General features: G+C 45.1%; 1 protein-coding gene across 2 annotated transcripts in view; it reads right to left on the bottom strand.

Moving 5' to 3' along the window:
• LOC147439646 (ABC transporter A family protein) overlaps positions 1-22,356 on the bottom strand; it is a 35,532-nt gene extending 13,176 nt beyond the window's left edge. The window contains exon 1 of one of the 2 annotated variants that reach the window (XM_086485459.1): positions 22,183-22,356. In XM_086485459.1, the coding sequence (XP_086341585.1) occupies positions 22,183-22,302 (120 nt within the window). In that variant the 5' untranslated portion in view covers positions 22,303-22,356. The remainder of the gene's footprint in view (positions 1-22,182) is intronic. The other variant, XM_086485460.1, reaches the window with a different exon arrangement.
• Between the last annotated feature and the right edge of the window lie 750 nt (positions 22,357-23,106).

The following is a 23,106-nucleotide window of genomic DNA, read 5'->3' as shown; positions in this document are numbered from 1 at the left end:
GTGTTCTCGGGAGATCAAAAATGAAATCCATTTCAATATTTTCCCAAGGGTGGGTGGGTATGGGTAAAGGCTGTAACAATCCCTGTGCCTTATGCCTGTCAAACATGACCTTTTGGCATACCAAGCAACTGCGCACAAACTCTTCCACATCTTTCTTGAGTCTCGGCCAAAAGAAATATCTCTCTACCCCTTTCATGGTGGTAGCAATGCCGCGGTGACCCGTAAAAGGTGGACAGTGGCATTCAGTCATAACCTTTTCCCTCAACGGCTGTGTAACGCACAACATAGTCTTTTTCATCGAGTAGCCTTCCCGAAGGGAGTATCCAGCTACTGTCTCCCCATCCCGTAGCCTTGTGAAAATATCTGCAAAATCTGTATCTGTGGCATACTGATCGACCATATCCTCGAAGCTCCTATGATGTATCGCGGAAATAGCCAAAACCAACGGTTTTCGAGACAAAGCATCTGCCACCACATTCTTCTGTCCCTACACATGGACAATCTGGAAGTGGAACTGTGACAAGATGTTCGCCCACCGCATCTGCTTTTCCGAAAGCTGCTTCTGTGACAAGAAGTAGCGCAAACTCTGATGGTCTGTAAAGACAGTGAAATCCGCTCCAAGTAGGTAATGCCGCCACTGAGTAAGAGCATGGATAACCGCCAAAAGCTCTTTCTCATAGATCTGTGCTGACATCTCCGGCCTAAAGAACAAACGGCTCTCGTAAGCTATGACATGGCCTTCTTGCATCAAGACCGCACCCAGACTACGACCACAAGCATCACAATATACTTCGAATGACTTTTGCAAGTCCGACAAAGTCAAAATAGGTCCCGTAGTCAATTTCTCTTTCAATGTCCGAAAGGCAGTCACCTTTGTGGGTCCCCACGAGAAAGGTACTCCTTTCTGAGTCAAGGTATGCAAAGGGGAAGCAACCTCTGCAAACTTTTGTATGAACCGCCTGTAGTACGAACACAGTCCCAAGAAGCTTCTAACTTCATGGACATTCCTCAAATCGGGCCAATCACGGATAGTCTCTATCTTGGCCGGATCCATTTGCACTCCTGCTGCTGACACAATGTGTCCCAAAAAATGTATCTCTAGTAGGAAAAATTCACTTTTTTTTGCATTGATCACAAACGTGTGATCTCGTAATGCCTGAAAGACTTGAAGCAGATGATCTCTATGTTCTGCCTCATTCTTGGAGAAAACAATGATGTCGTCAAAGAAAGTGCCAACAAATAGCCTGTACTCTCGAAAAATCATGTCCATCATCCGGTTAAATGTCGCAGGAGCATTGGTTAAGCCAAAAGGCATCACCAAAAACTCAAATAACCCAAAAGTCATCCAAAAAGCTGTCTTGTAGACATCTCCTGGCACTATCCTGCTCTGATGATATCCACTCTTCAAGTCAATTCTGCTAAAGCATGAGGATCCCTGTAACCTGTCAAGTATATCATCGATCCTAGAAATCGGAAATCTGTTCTTGATGGTGATTTTGTTGAGAGCGCTATAATCGATGCACATTCTCCAAGATCCGTCTTTCTTCAAAACCAACAACACTGGAGAGCAATACGGTGAAGTACTAGGCTGCACAAGACCCTTTTCCAAGAGGTCTTTCACTGGGTTCATAATCTTTTCATTTTGTACTCGGCTCACACGGTAAGGTGGCCAATTTGGTGGCGTGCTTCCAGGTATCAGATCAATGGTTTGATCTTCAGGCCCTCTGAAAAGCAATCGACATGAGTGTGGAGAAAAAAATATTGGCGTTCTTTTGATCAGGTCAAAACATATTCAACCTTTATCCATTGTTCAGTTCTCTTCCAAAAGAACGAGTAAGAAACTGAAGTTCATCAAGTACAATCTCTAAGCCCTTCATTTATCAAAGTTGCTTTCTCGGCCTGGTAGTCAACCACGGTGTAGTTCTTGTGGTACCAAGGGATCCCGAGTAGAACGTCACTCGCGTGCCCTGAACACCCCTGTCATTGCAAACAAAGTTTGCCAATGCTCGGTGTAATGGCAACATCCCATCCGGGTGCCAGTCGAACTACCTCCGCCTATGGCGTCAGTCTGTTGGGCGTAATTTCCAAATCGAGCCGCCAATTCCAAGTGAAAAGAAGTTGGCCTTGGCTCCTTCAAAAGAGCTTCCTGATCCTTCACTTTGCCACAAAAGCGGCAAAGTTTGTACTTCCATTCATTAGATTCGGTGCAGGTCCCACGCCATGTGGTACCAGTTTTGCTTTTCTATCTGCCTTTTCTGCCACATTCCTCAGCTGCTCTCGAACTCTCAGACCTGTGGTCATCTTTATCATTCTGTTCTTTCTGTGCCTTTTTAGGGCACTTTGCGGAGATATGTCCATGTTCCCCGCATCCAAAGCACTTCCCCTCTCGGATGAAGCAAGCTCTCTCCTCAGGAGTAAGCTTGGGTCGTGCATCCTTTTTCTCTGGGTTACTCTTTTTCTTTCTACTTTCATTCCCAGAAGTCTATTCGGCTCGTTGTGTCATGGCCTTATCTGTGGGGTAGGTCAAACTGCCAGAGTGAATGGCAAAGCCCCGCTTCGCATGACTCATCAACTCCTGAATAGAAGTTGACTTCTGTTCCAAGCAGTGATCTCGGATCTCTGTAGGTAGACCCAAGGTAAACCGCTCAATCTGTTCTCTGAACGAGATCTTCTTGAATGAAGAGGCGGGTAGAAAGAGCTCCAGAATCTTTCACAATAACCATTGATTGTATCTTTCTTGGTCATCCGAAGATGGTTCCAAGCAACTCGTACATCTCGTTCATATTCTTGCGTCAACCAAGAAGAAATAAAAAGCTTCTTAAATTTCAGCCATTTAACTGGCGCACTCTTGTTAAAAGAAGCGTGGACCACCAAGTACGAGCATTCCCCTTAAGGTAAGAGGTAGCTCTCCGAATCTTGGAGTGCTCTGAATAGCGTCCTCCCGCGAAAGCGATGTCAAACTGCTGTATAAAAGACAAAGCCTTCGAAGCATCTGAGTATCCTAAAAAAGTATCAAACTTGATCGAGTGGCCACCTTCCTTAAACTCTCGGACTTTCTTGCTTTTATCTTCGAGAAAGTCATACTGGTTGGCTTTGTAAAAATTCTTCTTGTTCGCATAAAACTTTCCGTCATCGGAATTTGAGCTGTCTGTAGACGAATCCTCAGTAGAACTGTCAGTCTCTGGGCGAGATGTAGCCTTCTTTGCCTTTTTCTTGCCCTTTCCGAAGCTTTGTTTCTTGCTTCGCTTTTTACCTTTTCTGTCTTCTTCGCTCGAATCTGAAGAGCTAGAAGAACTGTCAGAAGAAGAAGAAGAAGAAGAAGAAGAACTAGAACTGGGTACTCCTTCAAATCGAACACGCTTCTTCTGTTTCTTTGCCTTGTCAAAAGTCGATTGACGACCCAAATATCCCGGGAAGTCAGTACCTTTCTTCTACTTTTTGCCATGCTTTTTGTCTTTCTTTTGCACGTCGAAAAGCTGAGCAATCCGTGCATCAACCATGTTCTCCAGTTCCTTCTCCGTATATTTCTTGGAGGCAGAAGGTTTCTTGAGAGCAGGTTTCGGGAGTGGTGTTGTGGTTCTCTGCCACTCCGTCTGTACCTCTTTCAAAGAGGCATATATTTTGCCATCTTCGGGTCCTTGGCAAAATTGAGCATCATCTTTGTTGCATCGCCAATCAATTGACGACGCTCCATCTCTCTTTGCTCCGCCTGAGTAGGCTGAGGCGGGCCATACTCTCTGTCTGAATCTTCGTTGTGATCCCAGCCCGCATCTCCAGATGCAGAGGGAGTCGACTGATCATTGCCTGAAGCCATAGGTGCCGCGGAAAAAAAATAAATCGGGGATCGGATTTCCCGTAGAAGAGGAATCGGCCGTGCTCTGATACCACTGTAACAGACTTGGACACCCCAAGTCAAGAACCGACCGCGACAGCACCAAATAACCACTTCAAAACAATTCACAGATCACAATAGATTTGCACTTGCCCGGCGGAGTTCCGTGCCTAGAGATATTGGCCCCAAAGACTGGCGCCCCTTTCGGTATTTCTTTTTATATTAATCAGATCAAAGTACAAGAGTGTGGCTAGGGTTTCACTCTCAGACTCTGCGTCCAGATGCTCTGAGAAGTGAAGCCCTCTCCACATATTTAAAGGTACAAGGGATGCCCAAAAGCAGAGCCCCAAAAGCTTTTAAAATAAAGAGCATAAGAGTTCAAAAGCTCATCTCTCTCAAGTTCTCATTTTTTTTTGTTAAAAGAAAGCATTCTCTTCAAAAGCGAAATTCGCGTCGCTCATCATTCAAATTTTTTTTATTATTTTTTTTTCAACCTCCGCGATTTTCGGAAATTAGGGTTTTTGGCAAAAATTAGGGTTTCTGCTGTCCGCTACGTCATCACTTTGTGACAAGAACTCCGTATGACGCAGCTTTTGGCCTTCCATTTCAGTCACTTTTGACTTGTTCGATCAGTCAAATGTTTGATGTCAATGCTGAAAGTCAACGTTGGATGAGATTTCTGAGAGAGTGAAGCTTCGGCTAAGCAAGGCTCGGGAATCTTACTCACGACAGACTAACAACCATCGTCAGGATGTTACTATCAAGGAAAGGGATTGAGTCTATTTGAGAATCATGAAGCAACGTCTTAAGCAAGTCGGAAAGAAGTGTCATGAGTTGTCTTTCAGAATGTATGGTCTATTTCTTGTCATTAAAAAAATCAATGAGATTTCTATGAAATTATAATTGCCTAACTCATGGTCAATGCATAACGTTTTCCATGTTTCTTGGTTGAAAGTGTTTTAAGGGTACACCTCCAACGCACATTTCCAAAGAAGAAGAACCATAGATCCTCGATGAAGCCGAAGTCATGAAGCCAGAGCAGATCTTGTTGCATCGGTTTCGCCATGGCTCAAATAAGCAAGTCAGACAGTATTTTTTGAAGTTCAAGGATCGAGGAACCAACGAGGCAGTGTGGGTCGATGAAGAAATTTTCAGAGATTATCCAGAGTTGTTAAAAAGTACAAGGAAGCCATGCAACTCGGTACCAGTACCTCACTTTAAAAAGGAGGGGATGTCACGTGCACATCTAACCCTATGTGCATGTGGACAAGCTATCTCAGGTCTAGGGTTCAGTTTAGCCTAGGAAGTGTTCTAACTTCTGGCACCTTTTGTGAGCCTGTGCGTAGGCCATGCATGTCCAAGCACTTAGAGTAGTTGCATATCCTCTGATTGCACACCCAGTACCACCCAGCATTTGCATTGTCCAAGGCAGTACACCCAAATTTCCATGACATTTTTGGGCAGTTGAACTGCAGGCATTTTATTTATTTAATAATTTATTATGCCACATTTTCAAGGTCATGGGGTTGTAGGGGTGACTACTCGAACCAGCATGTGTCAAGTATATAAGCAGAGGAGGGGGCAAGGAGGTACCAAATGTATTGTACGTGGCATATATGTACGTACTGTACGTTGTTCCGTACTAGAAAAAATTTTATGTACGTAAAAATACGTATTCTTGTAAACACAACTCAATTTACCAAACTTTCTAGGACATTTCTGATAAAAAACAAGAGAGGGCAACAACTTTTAGAGACATTTAAAGACATGTTTTACAAGACAACCACATATTGTGTAACTACTGCAAGAGACTTTTAAGTTTAGACGACATTGATGATTGAACAGACATATCAAATCTCAAATGAGAAATGGTTTGGTCGCCCAGAAGTCAGCAAAAATGCATCAAAAACCCTCTTCCAAAAAGAAAAATTTTAAAAGGAGCCTTGTACGGATCGATCTGTACCATACAGATCGTACAGTACGTCCGTACGGTACGGAATGGATCCATACGTACGCTTTGATCCTACCTTGGGAGGGGGTACTCAATTCCAGCAGAAGGGGAGAGAGAGATGCACGAGAGCAAATCATCCCGCTACATGAGACAGAGAAGAAGGCAAGCTTTCCATTAAAGCTGTAGGCCTGCACCCACTACTCACACACACACACTGTAAGTCACTTATGAGTAAAAAATCAGCCCCCTCTCTCTCTTGGGCACCTCCTCTTGCTGACATGTCCTGCAAGTAGCTCTCCTCCTGCCAAGTGTCCAGTTTGCCCCTTTGAGTTAATTCTCTAGTTCCCACTGACTTATAAAGTTGTAAGTGACTTTCCGAGTGGCCCAGACTTCATTTGGTACACACAGGCTTCCATACTCATCAGAATTCAGTGCTAACTAGCCCGACCACTCCCAGACCGACCGACCAAGACTCCCGATGTGAGAAACCTATTCGGCCACAGCCGTTTCACACTGGCCATGCAATGTCCACTTGCACCTTTTCAAGGGTTCCGGGGAAAACAAGTAGAAATAAAAATATCTAGTACTTATTTACGAAAGGCAACAGGAAAAATACACCTACTGGTGACACGCCCCACCCTTGAAATAGTGCAAGCGATCTCGCTTGCATGCTAATAAAACATGCGAATATCTCTTGATATCACATATACTCTATGATGGGAATCCAAGATATACATGCTTCCGGAAATGTAGCGTTGGACGATTAAACAATCCCTCCAACCTGGCTACAACCAAGCATAGAAGTCTTCTAGTGTATGCTCAAGCACAACCTTCTCTAGCTAAATTCTGTATGGAAAGAGTAGATAAAATTGTTTAACTACTCTGTTGAGCATCATGAACCATGCTCTTGCCTTGCTACATCAAGTCACTGTGGGTTCCATCTGAAAGGCTTCAAGATACAATAGCTGAGGTGAATCAACCAATTCAAACTCTTCCACCCATTTGGCATCCAACGATGGATAGTTCTTGAACTTCACCAAATAGCATCTTGCAACCTTTCTTTCTTTATGTGCCAATATTTGTTCAGGAACAAGGATCTCATCCAATTCTTCCACTTCGGGTTGTTCCTCATCAAGCATGTTCTCTGGCACATCACCAACAAAGGGTCTTAGAAGGCTGACATGAAAAGCATTGTGTATTTTCCAGCCTTTTGGTAGCTTCAACCTGTAAGCTACATCGCTGATCTTTTTCGAAATCTGAAAAGGACCATACTATTGCATATTGAGCTTAGGAAACAAACGTTCCTTGCCTTTCATTTTCCTTAACCAGGCCTTTTCAAAGCACAAAACCACCCAATCACCAAGTGAAAATACAAGTCCATGACAGTGACGATCAGCAGCTTTCTTTTGCTTAGCCTGAGTCTTCTCGAGAGCAATCTTTATCTTCCTGTATGTTTCATCCATACCTTGCACCTACTTGTCTGCCTCAAATATCTTGTCCTTAGTCTGCAAAATGGACGGGACTTTCTTCCCTCCTTCCACTATCTCAAATGGTGCTTTACCTGTTGACATATGAACAGTGTTATTGTAAGCATATTCAACCAATGGGAGATGGTGTTCCCAAGTTGCCTTGTGCTCTGACACATAACATTTGAGCAGATCCAGGACATTAGAATTTGCCTCTTCTGACTGTCCATCAGTTTGCGGATGAAACGAAGAAGAGAAGTTTAGCGTAGTGCCCATATTCTCAAACAATGCCTTCCAGAAAAGACTCGTCATACGTGGATCTTTGTCACTGACAATTGACTGAGGCATCCCGTGATATTTAAAGATATTGCTCATGAATATATTGACCATGTGTTCTGGCTTTATCTTCTTCCTCACAGGAATGAAATGGGCCTCCTTACTGAACCTACAAATGATAGTCCAAATCCCATCATTGCCTGTTTGCGTCCTTGGAAGATCGAAGATAAAGTCCATTGTTATGCTTTTCCATGGCCTATCAGGGATCGGCAATGGCTGCAACAATCCCGGTTGCTTTTACCTGTCAAAATTTGACTTTTTAGCAAACTAAGCATGACCTTACAAATGTGTCAACATCTTGACGCAAAGCTAGCCAGTAGAAAAATGCCTCGACCCCTTTCACTATCGCATCAATTCCATGATGCCCAGCATAAGGTGAAGCATAACTTTCCATCAAAATCTTTGGCCGTGACTATTTAGTAATGCATAACTTTCCATGCATCATGAGGAAGTCATTCTTAAGCATTTAGTGCTCATGATGTTGCCCATCCACAAGCTGGTCATAGATCCTTGCAAAATCTGAATCTTCAGCATATTGTGTCTTCGTTTTGTCTAGTTCACAATGGTACGAAATTGACACTGCTGAAATTTGGGGCTTTCGTGACAACACATCAGCCGCCACGTTCTTTTTTCCTTGCACATGTACAATCTGAAAATGGAACATTGACAAGATGTTTGCCCATCGCATGTGCTTCTCAGACAACTTCGTCTGTGTGAGAAAATATCGCAAGGTTTGATGATCCGTTTGGACAACAAAATCAGCCCCTAGCAGATAGTGTTTCCAACTAGTGAGAGCATGAATTACTGCCAACAATTCTTTCTCATAGACTTGCAAGTTCCTTTCAGTCTTCAAAAAAATTCTGCTCTCATATGCGACTACTCGGCCATTTTGCATTAGAACTGCGCTCAGACTATGGCCACACGCATCACACTGAACCACAAAAGGTTTCGAAAGATCTGGCAAAATGATTACTGGATCTAAAGTCAGCTTCTCTTTTAAGTGTTTGAAGGCTAGAATTTCCTTGGCTGTCCACTTGAAAGTAACTGCTTTTCCTTGCAGAGCATGGAGTGGAGAAGCAATCTCAGCAGAATTTCGGATGAACCTCTTGTAGTAGGAACATAAGCCTAGAAAGCTTTGAATGTCATGTACGGACTTCAAATCTGGCCATGACCTAATTGCTTCCACTTTGGCAGGATCCATGCGTACCCCATCCTTTGAAAACTTGTGCCCAAGGAAGTGAATCTCTTTCAAAAAGAACTCACTTTTCTTAGCATTAATGAGTAGCCTGTTCTTACGTAACTCATTGAAAACTGCGGTCAAGTGATCCCTATGCTCCTCTTCGGACTTTGAGTAGACAATCATGTCATCAAAGAAGGTACCCACGAAGTTTCTATGTGGTCTAAAAATTATGTCCATCATTCTATTGAACGTGGCAGGTGCATTTGTGAGACCAAATGGCATGACAAGAAACTCGTAAAGACCAAATGTTGTCTGAACGCAGTCTTATGGACATCTTCTGGCCTAATGCGTATTTGATGGTAACCACTCTTTAGGTTTATCCTTGTAAACAATGACGCTCCCTCAAGCCGATCAAGAATGTCATCTATCCTCGGTATGGGGAACCTGTTCTTGATGGTATTCTTATTCAAGGCGCGATAGTCAATGCACATGCGCCATGAACCATCCTTCTTCTGTACTAGGAGTACACGCGAACAAAAAGGAGATTAACTGGGCTGAATCAGCCCCTTTCGGTATTTCTTTATTAATTTAAGGTACACAATCCAACCACTTAGCACAAGCTTTCACAAAGCTGTCCAAATGTCACGTGACACATCCAACCCTATGTGTCCGTGGACAAGCTACAACACGACAAGGGTTCGGTCGGTCCAGTCAGTCTAGATTTAGAAGTGATCTGACACTTTTGTGAGTCTATTCGTAGACAGTGCATGCCCAGTCACTTAGTATAGATGCATATCCTCTGGTTGCACACAGCATGATTATAAGCATTCCCATCAGATGTCACGTGACACATCCAGCCCTATGTGTCCGTGGACAAGCTACAACATGATCAGGGTTCAGTCAGTCCAGTCAAGTCTAGATTAGAAGTGATCTGGCACTATTGTGAGTCTATTCCTAGACCGTGCATGCCCAGTCACTTAGTGTAGATGGATATCCTCTGGTTGCACACAGCATGATCATCAGTATTCCCACCAGAATCCATTAGAATCAGTTAGGGGATTTTTCCAGTGCATTTAGCCTATTTTCCCTATTTTTGACATTTTTCACTTATTATTTTTAAGTGACTTCCCAACAAAAGTAGGTAGGGCAATTTTGCTAAGTTTGTATATAAGCAAACTAGAGCTAGCACTATTTAACAGAAGAGGCAGCAGGAGCACCTTGCTCAACAGGCAACTTCTCAGTAGAACCCAAGGACTTCTAGCGTTTTTGCTTCGCAACGGCTTGGCTAGCATTTTTGGACAAGACCACCGCAGATCAGCCAGCGTTTTGCTCTTGCAGATCCCTGGCGACAAGACCACAGCAGATCAGCCTAGAGTTTTTGCATTTGCAGAATCACATCGACAGAAACACCAATTTCAGCCCCTAGTGTTTTCTATTTGCAGCACCACCTCAGCGTTTTTGTAGATCATCGCGACGGAAAGTCAAGTACCATCAGTGTTTTCAGATTTCAACAGTTAGACATCGCAGATCAAGTCCCGAGCCTCGCAGATCTCACCTTCCCACAGCAGTTCCTCGCCGCACGGTCAGTTTTCGCAAGGTTTACAGTTCCAGCCCGGAAAACGCAGATTTCAGCATCTGCATTTTCAGCGTGTCGTCGTCACATCGTCGTCATCGACATCGTCACCGACATAGAGTCAGAATTCAGCAAATAGAAGATTAGCAGATTTCAGCCCATAGCGTTTTTGGACAACAGTAGAAAGATTGCAGATTTCAGCCCTAGTGTCGTCGTCATCATCACCGTCGTCATCGTCGACATAGCCTAGACTTGCATCAGTCTCATGCATACCATTCGTACCAGATTGTGCAATCATAAGTAGACCACTCTCGCCGACGAGAGTGGGGCCTTCGGAGGAGGGTTTTACAACGTCTCTGGTGTCGTATCTCTCTTCTCTCTCTATCTCTCAGTCTCATACACTTGCACGCACAGTGTCCATTCACTTTGTTGTGATCATAGCACTTCCCATTAAGAACGAAAGGCTCTCCCTTCCATAAGAACTAAAAGGAACCTTGAGCATAGTTCGGAGCACTCATCTTGAGCAAAGCGCAAACAATCATTCCGCTGCACCTAACATTGGTATCAGAGCTTTGGCAGTGTCCTGTATTACTCAAGGAAAGAACCACATAAAGTTATTTTTTTTGCTTGTTGAGGTCGCACGAACCCAAGTTCGCTTGGGCGTGTCGATTCCTAATCGTGTTTTTGAAGAGTGACAGGAAACCCAAGAAAGAAGGGCTTGTCCAGCCTCCCCTTGTGCCTCTTTTCACTCATTGAGAGAGGACCATGCACTTAGCGACCGGCCAATCGACGTGAGGTGGGAAAAAGCAACCTTGGTGTGAGCGCAACGCTGCCAAGGGGTGCGCCCACAGAAAGGAGTAGAACTTGAGTGAAGAGAAGATCCTTCTCAAACGCGGTTTGCAAGCAAAAGAAAACCTCAAGAACCCAAGAACCCAAGTTCCTCGTGTACTTAAGAACTCAAGACCCCCAAGAACCCAAGTTCATTGTGAGCTTAAGAACCTCAAGAACCCACAAGAACCCGCGACTTCAGAATGGTCATCACTCGAAGCGGAATGGATACTTCGCTTGGAGGTGATGAGCATGAGAGAGGCGAAGAAGAATTTTCTCCACCAGGAGGTTTTTCTGATTGCACTAACTCCTATGGAGGAGTTGGAGCTGTTTTTTCTGGAACAGAATTTAGAACGCGAAGCAAGAAATGCAGCAAGAATGGCAGAAATGAAACGCAGACACGCAGAAGACAAAGCAGAAAGAGAAGCAAAAAGAAAGGCCTACGAAGAACAAAGGCAGCCATAGATCGTGACTACAAAGAAGGAATGGCAGCCATACAGCGTCAGTACGACTTTAAAGCAATACAAGAACAGAGCGACCGACAAAACAAAGAGTTCTGGCGACTCTATTCTCAAGTTCAGGCACAGATGCAAGAGATTTGGGGAAAGGAGACTGTCTCAGTCTCTTCTTCTCCAAAGCATGATACACAAGATTTGCATGATTGTGTGAAGCATGATGATGATTTGCTTTGATTTGGATGCCAATGATTTGCATAATGATTTGGATGACAATGACAAGCATGATGATTTGCATGCTCAAGATGTGATTTCTCACAAGCATGATGAGTTGCATGAAGATGATGTGATTGTTCACAAGGATGATGTGTTAGTTGATGCTTTTTCTAGCGAAGCTAACCTCGTTGTAGATTCGATCAATCACGAAGAATCGATCTTGGCTTTCGAGTCAAGGTCCACAGAACCCCCACAAGACGATTCGATAATTCAGGAAGAACCGATCTTGGCTCTCAAGCCTTGGTCCAAAGAACCCTCACAGGAAGTATTATATGTTCGCATGATTGATACGCACGCATTGTACGAGTGTTTCATTCGTGATCATTTCCTGTATTTTAGTCGGTGTTTTTATGTGATCCCATTTGCTAGGCATGACATATTGTACGTTGAGCACGTTTCACTCATGAATGAGCACGAATGTATGCGGATTGTTCATGAAAAGCTGAAAAGTATGCATTCAAGGTTGTCACATTCCATGTCTCTTCCTTGGCATGACACATTCGTAGAAAGAGCACATGAAAGTATGAGCACCAAGCATGGGCATTTCCATTGTGAATTGCTACAGTTGATTGCTCTAGATCATAAGAGAAAGATTCCATCTCATTGTTTGCATGTGTGTGGTGAACAGTTTGGCACTCCGTCTAATTGTTCATCTACATTGCATGCACACTCTTTGAGGAAGACAAGATTTTTTCCACGCACTTTACATGGAATGGGTATGTTCATGTTTTTGTGTTGGAAATGGTTTCAGGAATTTTCAGCCATGGAGATTCTTGAAGAAGGAAGAAGCACGACTCTAGACAAAGTTGAAGCATTGAAGGAGCCACAGAAGACTTTGTGTTGCTTTCGGCGCAGCCCAAAGAAGCAAACGTTGCAGACCTTTATGAAGTTCAAGTACCGCACGACCCACACATCAAGGTGCCGGCGAAGAGTCCCTTCCAGGATTCCGGATGCTATTGGCGATCTCCCTCGACGCCATACAGTTTGGTACCAGTACCTCACTTTGAAAAGGAGGGGATGTCACGTGACACATCCAGCCCTATGTGTCCGTTGACAAGCTACAACATGATCAGGGTTCAGTCAACCCAGTCAAGTCTAGATTAGAAGTGATCTCGCACTATTGTGAGTCTATTCCTAGACCGTGCATGCCCAATCACTTAGTGTAGATGGATATCCTTTGGTTGCACACAGCATGATCATCAGTATTCCCACCAGAATCCATTAGAATCACTTAGGGGATTTTTCCAGTGCATTTAGCCTATTTTTCCTATTTTTGACATTTTTCACTTATTATTTTTAAGTGACTTCCCAACAAAAGTAGGTAGGGCAATTTTGCTAAGTTTGTATATAAGCAAACTAGAGCTAGCACTATTTAACAGAAGAGGCAGCAGGAGCACCTTGCTCAACAAGCAACTTCTCAGCAGAACCCAAGGACTTCTAGCGTTTTTGCTTCGCAACGGCTTGGCTAGCATTTTTGGACAAGACCACCGCAAATCAGCCAGCGTTTTGCTCTTGCAGATCCCTGGCGACAAGACCACAGCAGATCAGCCTAGCGTTTTTGCATTTGCAGAATCACAGCGACAGAAACACCAATTTCAGCCCCTAGTGTTTTCTATTTGCAGCACCACCTCAGCGTTTTTGTAGATCATCGCGACGGAAAGTCAAGTACCATCAGTGTTTTCAGATTTCAGCAGTTAGACATCGCAGATCAAGTCCCGAGCCTCGCAGATCTCACCTTCCCACAGCAGTTCCTCGCCGCACGGTCAGTTTTCGCAAGGTTTACAGTTCCAGCCCGGAAAACGCAGATTTCAGCATCTGCATTTTCAGCGTGTCGTCGTCACATCGTCGTCATCGACATCGTCACCGACATAGAGTCAGAATTCAGCAAATAGAAGATTAGCAGATTTCAGCCCATAGCGTTTTTGGACAACAGTAGAAAGATTGCAGATTTCAGCCCTAGTGTCGTCGTCATCATCACCGTCGTCATCGTCGACATAGCCTAGACTTGCATCAGTCTCATGCATACCATTCGTACCAGATTGTGCAATCATAAGTAGACCACTCTCGCCGACGAGAGTGGGGCCTTCGGAGGAGGGTTTTACAACGTCTCTGGTGTCGTATCTCTCTTCTCTCTCTATCTCTCACTCTCATACACTTGCACGCACAGTGTCCATTCACTTTGTTGTGATCATAGAACTTTCCATTAAGAACAGAAGGCTCTCCCTTCCATAAGAACTAAAAGGAACCTTGAGTACAGTTCGGAGCATTCATCTTGAGCAAAGCGCAAGCAATCATTCCGCTGCACCTAATATCAGAATCCATCAGAATCCTTCAGGGGAATTTTCCAGTGCATTTAGCCTATTTTACCTATTTTTGACATTTTCGCTTATTATTTTAAGTGACTTTTGTTGAAAAGTAGGTAGGGCAAATGGAGTAAGTTTGTATATAAGCAAACTAGAGCTAGCACTATTTGGCAGAAGAGGCAACAGGAGCCAAGCTCAGCAGGCAACTTCTCAACAAGACCTCTTGGTGGATTTCCTCCAAGCAAGACTCGGCAGTAGCGTTTTCATCTTCAACATCCCATAGAGTTTTCAGTATCTGCACCATCACCAGCAAGCCCCAGCCCTTTGTGTTTTTGCATCAGATCTTCACCGCAAGATCCTCTTATGTCTGGCGTTTTTCCCCATGCCTAGCGTTTTTGAAGAGCACCAACAACTAGCGTTTTTGGTCTGTAGCAGATATGCAGCCCTAGCGTTTTCAAGAGATCCCAGAGTTTGCAGATTTTCAGCACTAGAAAGAGTAGCAGATTCAGCCCGGATAGACCATCAGATTCAGCCTTTAAGAACCTCAGTTTTCAGCCCTAAACCTACAGATTTTCAGCGACAAAGACCCACAGAAAACAGCCCCAAAATCAGCGTTTTACGACTAGCCGCAGATTTCAGCCCATAGCGTTTGTGGACAACAGTAGAAAGATTGCAGATTTCAGTCCTAGTGTCGGTCTCGTCATCACTGTCATTAGCGTCGACATAGCCTAGACTTGCATCAGTCACATGCATTCCCATTGTACCAGTTTGTGCAATCATAAGTAGACCACTCTCGCCGAAGAGAGTGGGGCCTTCGGAGGAGGGTTTTACAACGTCTCTAGTGTCGTATCCCTCTTCTCTCTCTATCTCTCAGTCTCATACACTTGCACGCACAGTGTCCATTCACTTTGTTTGTGATCATAACACTCTCTCATTAAGAACAGAAGGCTCTCCCTTCCATAAGAACAAAAGGAACCTTGAGCACAGTTCGGAGCACTCATCTTGAGCAAAGCGCAAATATTCATTCCGCTGCACCTAACATTGGTATCAGAGCTTTGGCAGTGTTCTGTATCACTAAAGGAAAGAACCACAAAACTTGTTGAGGTCGCACAAACCCAAGTTCACTTCGGCGTGTCGATTCCTAATCGCGTTTTTGAAGAGTGACAGGAATCCCAGGAAAGAAGGGCTTGTCCAGCCTCCCATTGTGTCTCTTTTCACTCATTGAGAGCGGACCGTGCACTTAGCGGCCGGCCAATCGACGTGAGGTGGGAAAAAGCAACCTTGGTGTGAGCGCAAGGCCGCCAAGGGTGCGCCTGCGGAAAGGAGTAGAACTCGGGTGAAGAGAAGATCCTTCTCAAACACGGTTTGCAAGCGAAAGAAAACCTCAAGAACCTCAAGAACCTCAAGAACTCAAGACCCTCAAGAACCCAAGAACCCAAGTTCCTCGTGAACTTAAGAACCCAAGACCACAAGAACCCACAAGAACCACGACTTCAGAATGGTCATCACTCGAAGCGGAATGGCTACTTCGCTTGAGGTGATGAGCATGAGAGAGGAGAAAAAGAATTTTCCCCACCAGGAGGTTTTTCCGACCCCCCCCCCCCTCCCCCCCTTCCCCATCTATGCCAAGGATTGCACTAACTCCTATGGAGGAGTTGGGGCAGTTGTTTCTGGAAAGAAAGTTAGAACGCGAAGAAAGAGAAGCAGAAAGAAAGGCCTACGAAGAAGAAATGGCAGCCATAGATCGTGACTACGAAGAAGAAGTGGCAACCATAGAGTGTCAGTACGACTTGGAAGAAAAAGAAAGTCAAGCAAGATTTGATCGCGAGACCAAAGCAAGAATGCAAGAGATGTTGCAACTCTTTTCTCAAGTTCAGGCACAGATGCAAGAGATTCGGGAAAAGGAGACTCTCTCAGTCTCTGCTTCTCCCAAGCATGATACACAGGATTTGCATGATTATGAGAACCATGATGAATTGAATGATAATGCTGAGCATGATGCTTTGAATGCCAATGATTTGCATGATGATTTGGATGACAATAACAAGCATGATGATTTGCATGATCAAGATGTGATTTCTCACAAGCATGATGATTTGCATGAAGATGATGTGATTGTTTACAAGGATGATGAGTTAGTTGATGCTTTTTCTAGCGAATCTAACCTCGTTGCAGATTCGATTAATCACGAAGGATCAATCTTGGCTCTCGCGCCTAGGTCCAAAGAACCCCTTCAGGAAGAAACGATCTTGGCTCTCGAGCCTAGGTCCCATGAACCATTACAGGAAGTATTATGTGTTCATACGCACGCATTATACGAGTGTTTCATTTGTGATCGTTTCCTGTATTTTAGACAGCGTCTTTTTGTGATCCCTTTTATTAGGCATGACACGAAAAGCTGAAAAGTATGCATGTAAGGAAGTCACATTCCATGTCTCTTCCTTGGCATGACACGTTCGTAGAAAGAGCACATGAAAGTATGAGCATCAAGCATGGGCATTTCCGTTGGGAATTGCCACAATTGATTGATTTAGATCAGAAACACAAGGTTCCATCTCATTGTTTGCGTGTGTGTGGTGAACGGTTTGGCACTCCGTCTATTGGTTCATCTACATTGCATGCACAGTCTTTGAGGAAGACAAGTTTTGTTCCACTCGCTTTACATGGAATAGGTATGTTCATGGTTTTGTGTTGGAAGTGGTTTCAGGAATTTTCAATCATGGAGATTCTTGAAGAAGAAAGAAGCATGACTCTCGACGAAGTTGAAGCATTGAAGGAGCCACAGAAGACTTTCTGTCGCTTTCGGGGCAGCCCAAAGAAGCAAGCTTTGCAGACCTTTATGAAGTTCAAGTATCACACGACCCACACATCCGAGTGGACCGGCGAAGAGTCCCTTCCAGGATTCCGGATGCTATTGGCGATCTCCCTCGACGCCATACAGTTCGGTACCGGTACCTCACTTTGAAAAGGCAGGGATGTCACGTGACACATCCAACCCTATGTGTCCGTGGACAAGCTACAGCACGACAAGGGTTCAATCAATCCAGTCAGTCTAGATTTAGAAGTGATCTAGCACTTTTGTGAGTCTATTCGTAGACCGTGCATGCCCCGTCACTTAGTATAGATGCATATCCTTTGGTTGCACACAGCATGATCATAAGCATTCCCATCACAATCCATCAGAATCCTTCAGGGGAATTTTCTAGTGCAGTTAGCCTATTTTACCTATTTTTGACATTTTTCACTTATTATTTTTAAGTGACTTTTGTTGGAAAGTAGGTAGGGCAAATTGAGTAAGTTTGTATATAAGCAAACTAGAGCTAGCACTATTTGGCAGAAGAGGCAACAGGAGCCAAGCTCAGCAGGCAACTTCTCAACAAGACCCCTTGGTGGATTTCCTCCAAGCAAGACTCAGCAGTAGCGTTTTCATCTTCAGCATCGCATAGCGTTTTCAGCATCTGCACCATCGCCAGCAGGCCCCAGCCCTTGGTGTTTTTGCATCAGATCTTTACCGCAAGATCCTCTCATGCCTAGCGTTTTTGAAGAGCACCAACAGCTAGCGTTTTTTGTCTGTAGCAGATATGCAGCCCTAGCGTTTTTAAGAGATCCCAGAGTTTGCAGATTTTCAGCAGTAGAAAGGTAGCAGATTCAGCCCGGATAGACCATCAGATTCAACCTTTAAGAACCTCAGTTTTCAGCCCTAAACCTGCAGATTTTCAGCGACAAAGACCCACAAAAAACGGCCCCAAAATCAGCGTTTTACGACTAGCCGCAGATTTTAGCCCATAGCGTTTTTGGACAGCAGTAGAAAGATTACAGATTTCAGCCCTAGTGTCGGTCTCGTCATCACCGTCGTCATCTCGACATAGCCTAGACTTGCATCAGTCACTTGCATTCCCATTGTACCAGTTTGTGCAATCATAAGTAGACCACTCTCGCCGACGAGAGTGGGGCCTTCGGAGGAGGGTTTTACAACGTCTCTGGCGTCGTATCTCTCTTCTCTCTCTATCTCTCAGTCTCATACACTTGCACGCACAGTGTCCATTCACTTTGTTTGTGATCATAACACTCTCTCATTAAGAATGGAAGGCTCTCCCTTCCATAAGAACAAAAGGAAACTTGAGCACAGTTCGGAGCACTCATCTTGAGCAAAGCGCAAACAATCATTCCGCTGCACCTAACACCAAACCTGAAGAGGGCTGAAAACGTAGGTTTTCGACCTAATTTCGACAACATAACGACATAAAAACCCTGTAGGTCAAAAGAACCTGTCTAGGGCGAATTCCCTCGCTATCTGGAAGCTTTCTGACGAGCTGTCACAGAAATTCAGTGGGCTGTAATTCTCTGTTTTTCACTGCCGGGTGCCCAAAAGCCTGTACACGCATCCCAAGGCTCTCACGAGACTCCCCTGGTATTCCCTTGGAGTTTAGGTGCGAAACCCTGAACTTGCAGAAAAAACAACGGACTGTAATTCCTTGTTTCGGATTGTTTTTAGCGAAGCGAACGCCTACGCGTGTCCCAAGGGCTCCCGCACACAATGGGAGAGTTCCTCTGTGAATTGGACGAGTTTTCACGCGAGAAAACTCTCCAAACTCGCAATCTTTTGCGATGGAACTGTGCGTACCTGTGGGGGATTAGCAATTAGCTAATCCGGTTCCTGTTCAAAAGGCTCTTGCCTTGGCAAACGCGCATAAACCCGCAGAACTGTACATGTTCATCTAAATAGCCCAACTAGTGGGGCATTACCATATGTGCTAAAGGAGAGAGAGAGAGAGAGAGAGAGAGAGAGAGAGAGAGAGAGAGAGAGAGACACGAGAGAAAATCATCTTGCTACATGAGACAGAGGAGAAGGCAAGCTTTCCATTAAAGCTGTAGACCTACACCCACTACTCATACACACTGTAGGTCACTTATGAGTAAAAAATCAGCCCCCTCTCTCTCTTGGGCGCCTCCTCAAGTCTCTCAGGAGGTAACTCCCCCGGCAAAGAGTCCGAAAAACAATCACTGAAAGCACTCAAAAAAGTTGACCTATCTTTAAAACGCAGGTTTTCGACCTGATTTTGGTAACATAATGACGCAAAAACCCTTGTAGATCAAAAGAACCTGTCTGGGGCAGATTCCCTCGCTATTCTGGAAGCTTTCTGGTGAGCTGTCACAGAAATTCAGCGGGCTGTAATTCTATGTTTTTCACTGTCGGGTGCCCAAAAGCCTGTACACGCATCCCAAGGCTCTCACGAGGCTCCCCTGGTGTTCCCTTGCAATTTAGGTACAAAACCCTAAACCTGCAGAAAAACACAGCAGGCTGTAATTCCCTGTTTCGGATCGTTTTTAGCTGAGTGAACACACCTACGGGTGTCCCAAGGGCTCCTGCACACAATGGGACAGTTCCACTGTGAATTGGACGAGTTTTCACGCGAGAAAACTCTCCAAACTCGCAATCTTTCGAGATGGAACTGTGCGTACCTGTGGGGGATTAGCAATTATCTAATCAGGTTCTTGTTTAGAAGGCTCTTACCTTGGCAAACGCGCATAAACCCCAGAACTGTACATGTTCATCTGAGTAGCCCAACTAGTGGGGCATTACCATGTGTGCTAAAGGGGAGAGAGAGATGCATGAGAGCAAATCATCGCGCTACATGAGACAGAGGAGAAGGCAAGCTTTCCATTAAAGCTGTAGACCCGCACCCACTACTCACACACACACTGTAGGTCACTTATGAGTAAAAAATAAGCCCCCTCTCTCTTGGGTGCCTCCTCTTGCTGACGTATCCTGCAGGCAACTCTCCTCCTGCCAAGTGTCCAGTTTGCCCCTTCAAGTTAATTCTCTAGTTCCCACTGACTTATAAAGTTGTAATTGACTTTCCGAGTGGCCCAGACTTCATTTGGCGCACACAAGCTTCCATACTCATCAAAATTCAGTGCTAACTGGCCCGACCACTCCCAGACTGACCGATCCAGACTCCCGATGTGAGAAACCTATTCGGCCACAGCCGTTTCACACTGGCCATGCAATGTCCACTTGCACCTTTTCAAGGGTTCCGGGGAAAACAAGTAGAAATAAAAATAAATAAAAATATCTAGTACTTATTTACGAAAGGCAACAGGAAAAATACACCTCCTGGTGACAATGGGCAGGGCACCAAAGAGATCAGTTGTGTGCAAGCCTTGGGGGAGTACAAGGCGCCCCTACGGGGCAGCCCTAGGAGGGGCAGTGGGCAGAGGAGGCATTCAGCCCTAACGTTTTTCCCATGGAGCCCCAACATTTTTCCTCATCATGAGCAGAGCAGCACGTCGCCATTGATGGGCAGCAGGGGATCAAACTTGCGTTTCTCCTTCCCTAGGCAGAAGCTTGGAGGCGCTATGATCATGCAGATGCAGAGCACCTCCATCTTGGTGCAGGCATATGAGAGGAGCAGATCCATGTTCGTCATGGGGCAACCACACCATATGGCAGCCTCGATCTGGTTTTTTCTTCCTTCAGATCAACCTTCCTGCCAGGAGGAGATCCCGCCACAGCCTCGCTTCCACAAGAGGCTAGGGCAACTCATGACGAGACCGTATCAGTGGTCTCATATGCGGGAGTAGTTGGCAGTGTGAATGGTTGTCGCAGTTGTGTGTGCCTCGGGTCTATCCATTCGGCATGTCAATTCTATGACGGACAACCCTTGGTCACTTGTATGAGCAGATTCTCTCTCTCTCTCTCTCTCTCTCTCTCTCTCTCTCTCTCTCTCTCTCTCTCTCTCTCTCTCTCTCTCTCTGAGATGTCTTGTCTCTTTCCACCTCAGTGATCTCTCTTCTCCATAGGTGTGCCTTGTTCATGTGTTTGGCATTGTAGGTGTTCTGGATCGGAGTCAATGCACCCACCAAATCATGAGCCAGTTCGTGTCTTCATTGCATCTTTCGCTGCCACCTTTGACAAGTGAATGGTTGCATAAACATCCCCTCTTGTTCGCTTGCATGGCTACATTATTCTCTCTTCCTTAGCCCTTACGGAGAAGATACAATGAGAGAGAGAGAGAGGAGAAGCTATCTAGAATTGGAATGTGTGAGAGAGAGATCAACACCACGATGAGGTCCCAACCAAGCCACTCAAGGACTCCCCACCCTTGTAACTACAAATTCTTGATGATCGTACATACTTGATGCTCATGCAATGAGAATACCTTCAAATAAAAAAACCTAACTAAAAAGATAATTTGGCAATGCCTTTCCATTTTCTCAACTGCTACCGTATCCTCCTACCCGAGGGCTCCACGTCACTCCCCTATAGAGATACCTCTTGGGGCTGATGTGGACAAGAATAAAGGTTTCGGATCCAGCTTCTACTTCGCTGGAAACCACACCCAAATGGCTGAAAATGGGCATTCCTTGCACATGTTTAGATTAAGGGTTTATCGTGCAACTTCTAAGCTTCAACTCCTGAAACTAACGAGCCAAAACCTGAAGGTGCAAGGGCTTAATTCAGCTATGGAAACACCGATCTGTGAATGGTTTGGGCTGCCTCCGGAGTCCCTCCTTGGGCGTAGAAGTCGATTTTTAGAACAGCTGAGAGCATATCCAATTACCATGGAACAGGGAGTTGGTCTGATGGTTGGCCTAGGCTCAACTATGAGCATTCATTTGAAGCAGTAAGTCAAATTTTGATCTTGTTTGGCGTTTCAACCAGCAACCAACCAGCTGCTGGAGCAAACTTCTTCACTTAGTCAAGGCACCAGTGGTGTGGGAGCCTTAGGAACAATAAGAAAACACCAACATTTGGCACATGAACCAATTAAGAATGCGGTTATATTGTGCTCTTAGCATCACAACTACCAACAAAACTATACATGGTAAAATGACAGCTCTCTCTCTCCCTCCCTCCCTCTCTCTCTCCCTCCCTCCCCCTCTCTCTCTCTCTCTCTCTCTCTCTCTCTCTCTCTCTCTCTCTCGCACGTTGGTATGGCTTGCTTTCTTTCTTACATTAGCACGGAGCAAGAAAGTACCTGGTCAACAATGAAGCGATTACCGCTGATGATCTCAGACTGGACGTAATAGAAGCCGGCAGCTGCAGCGGACGCAAAGCCCGCCATGAAAGAAGCAAGACGGGTTCTGAACATGTACATGGCGTGAATTGCAAACTTTAGCTGAGCAATGTCTAGCAAGGCGCGGGCTTTTAACAATTGTTTCCTTTTTGGCCTGCCCAAAGGGCAAAGGCTATAGCATGCAATGTTTTTTTGTTGACTAAAATATTTTTTTTCATTTATTTTGTTCATTTTGTTGATTTATATCAAGAATCACTATGTGGTATGATTAAAGTGATTGGAAAAGTGGCCACTCTCCGCACAAGATGGATATCCTAGGAGGTTGGTGGAGGTAGGGATAAGGATTGGCCATCTGTAGACCATCTACTGGCTTATCAGTTGTGGAGGGAGTGATAAGACTTCTAGGGTTGTGAGTCTCATCATTAGCTTACTTTACGGCTTCAAGGTTGTTAGCTCCCAAGCTTCTAACGGGTAGGGGTAGGCGGGAAGCTTCCCTGCACGTGAGCTGCCATGGCCGGGTTGCACTGCGTGGAGGATGACGAAGGTGAAGAGGTGCGGGCTAATGCCCCTCAGCAGGTAATCGTGCAGGTGGCCATAGCCGTGAAGGTTGCCACTGTGTGCTTGTCTACTGCAGCCACCACAGTGTCGGCACTGCCTAGTTTGCATGCGTGTTGTATGTTCTTCTCTCTCCCCCCTCCACGTGCCTCTTGCAGCCCTTCGTGACGTGAACCACTCTGGAGTCTCTCTCTCTCTCTCTCTCTCTCTCTCTCTCTCTCTCTCTCTCTCTCTCTCTCTCTCTCTCTCTCTCTCTCTCTCTCTCTCTCTCTATGTGTGTGTGTGTGTGTAGCTGTCTGCTGAAAGCAGTGCAGAGTGTCATGAGCACTC

The sequence above is a fragment of the Adiantum capillus-veneris genome, chromosome 16 (assembly GCF_014529385.1).
Source record: "Adiantum capillus-veneris isolate H3 chromosome 16, ASM1452938v2, whole genome shotgun sequence".
Lineage (NCBI taxonomy): Eukaryota > Viridiplantae > Streptophyta > Polypodiopsida > Polypodiales > Pteridaceae > Adiantum > Adiantum capillus-veneris.
Note: the sequence above shows the minus strand (reverse complement) of the source record. Positions and strands in the feature narration are given on the sequence as shown.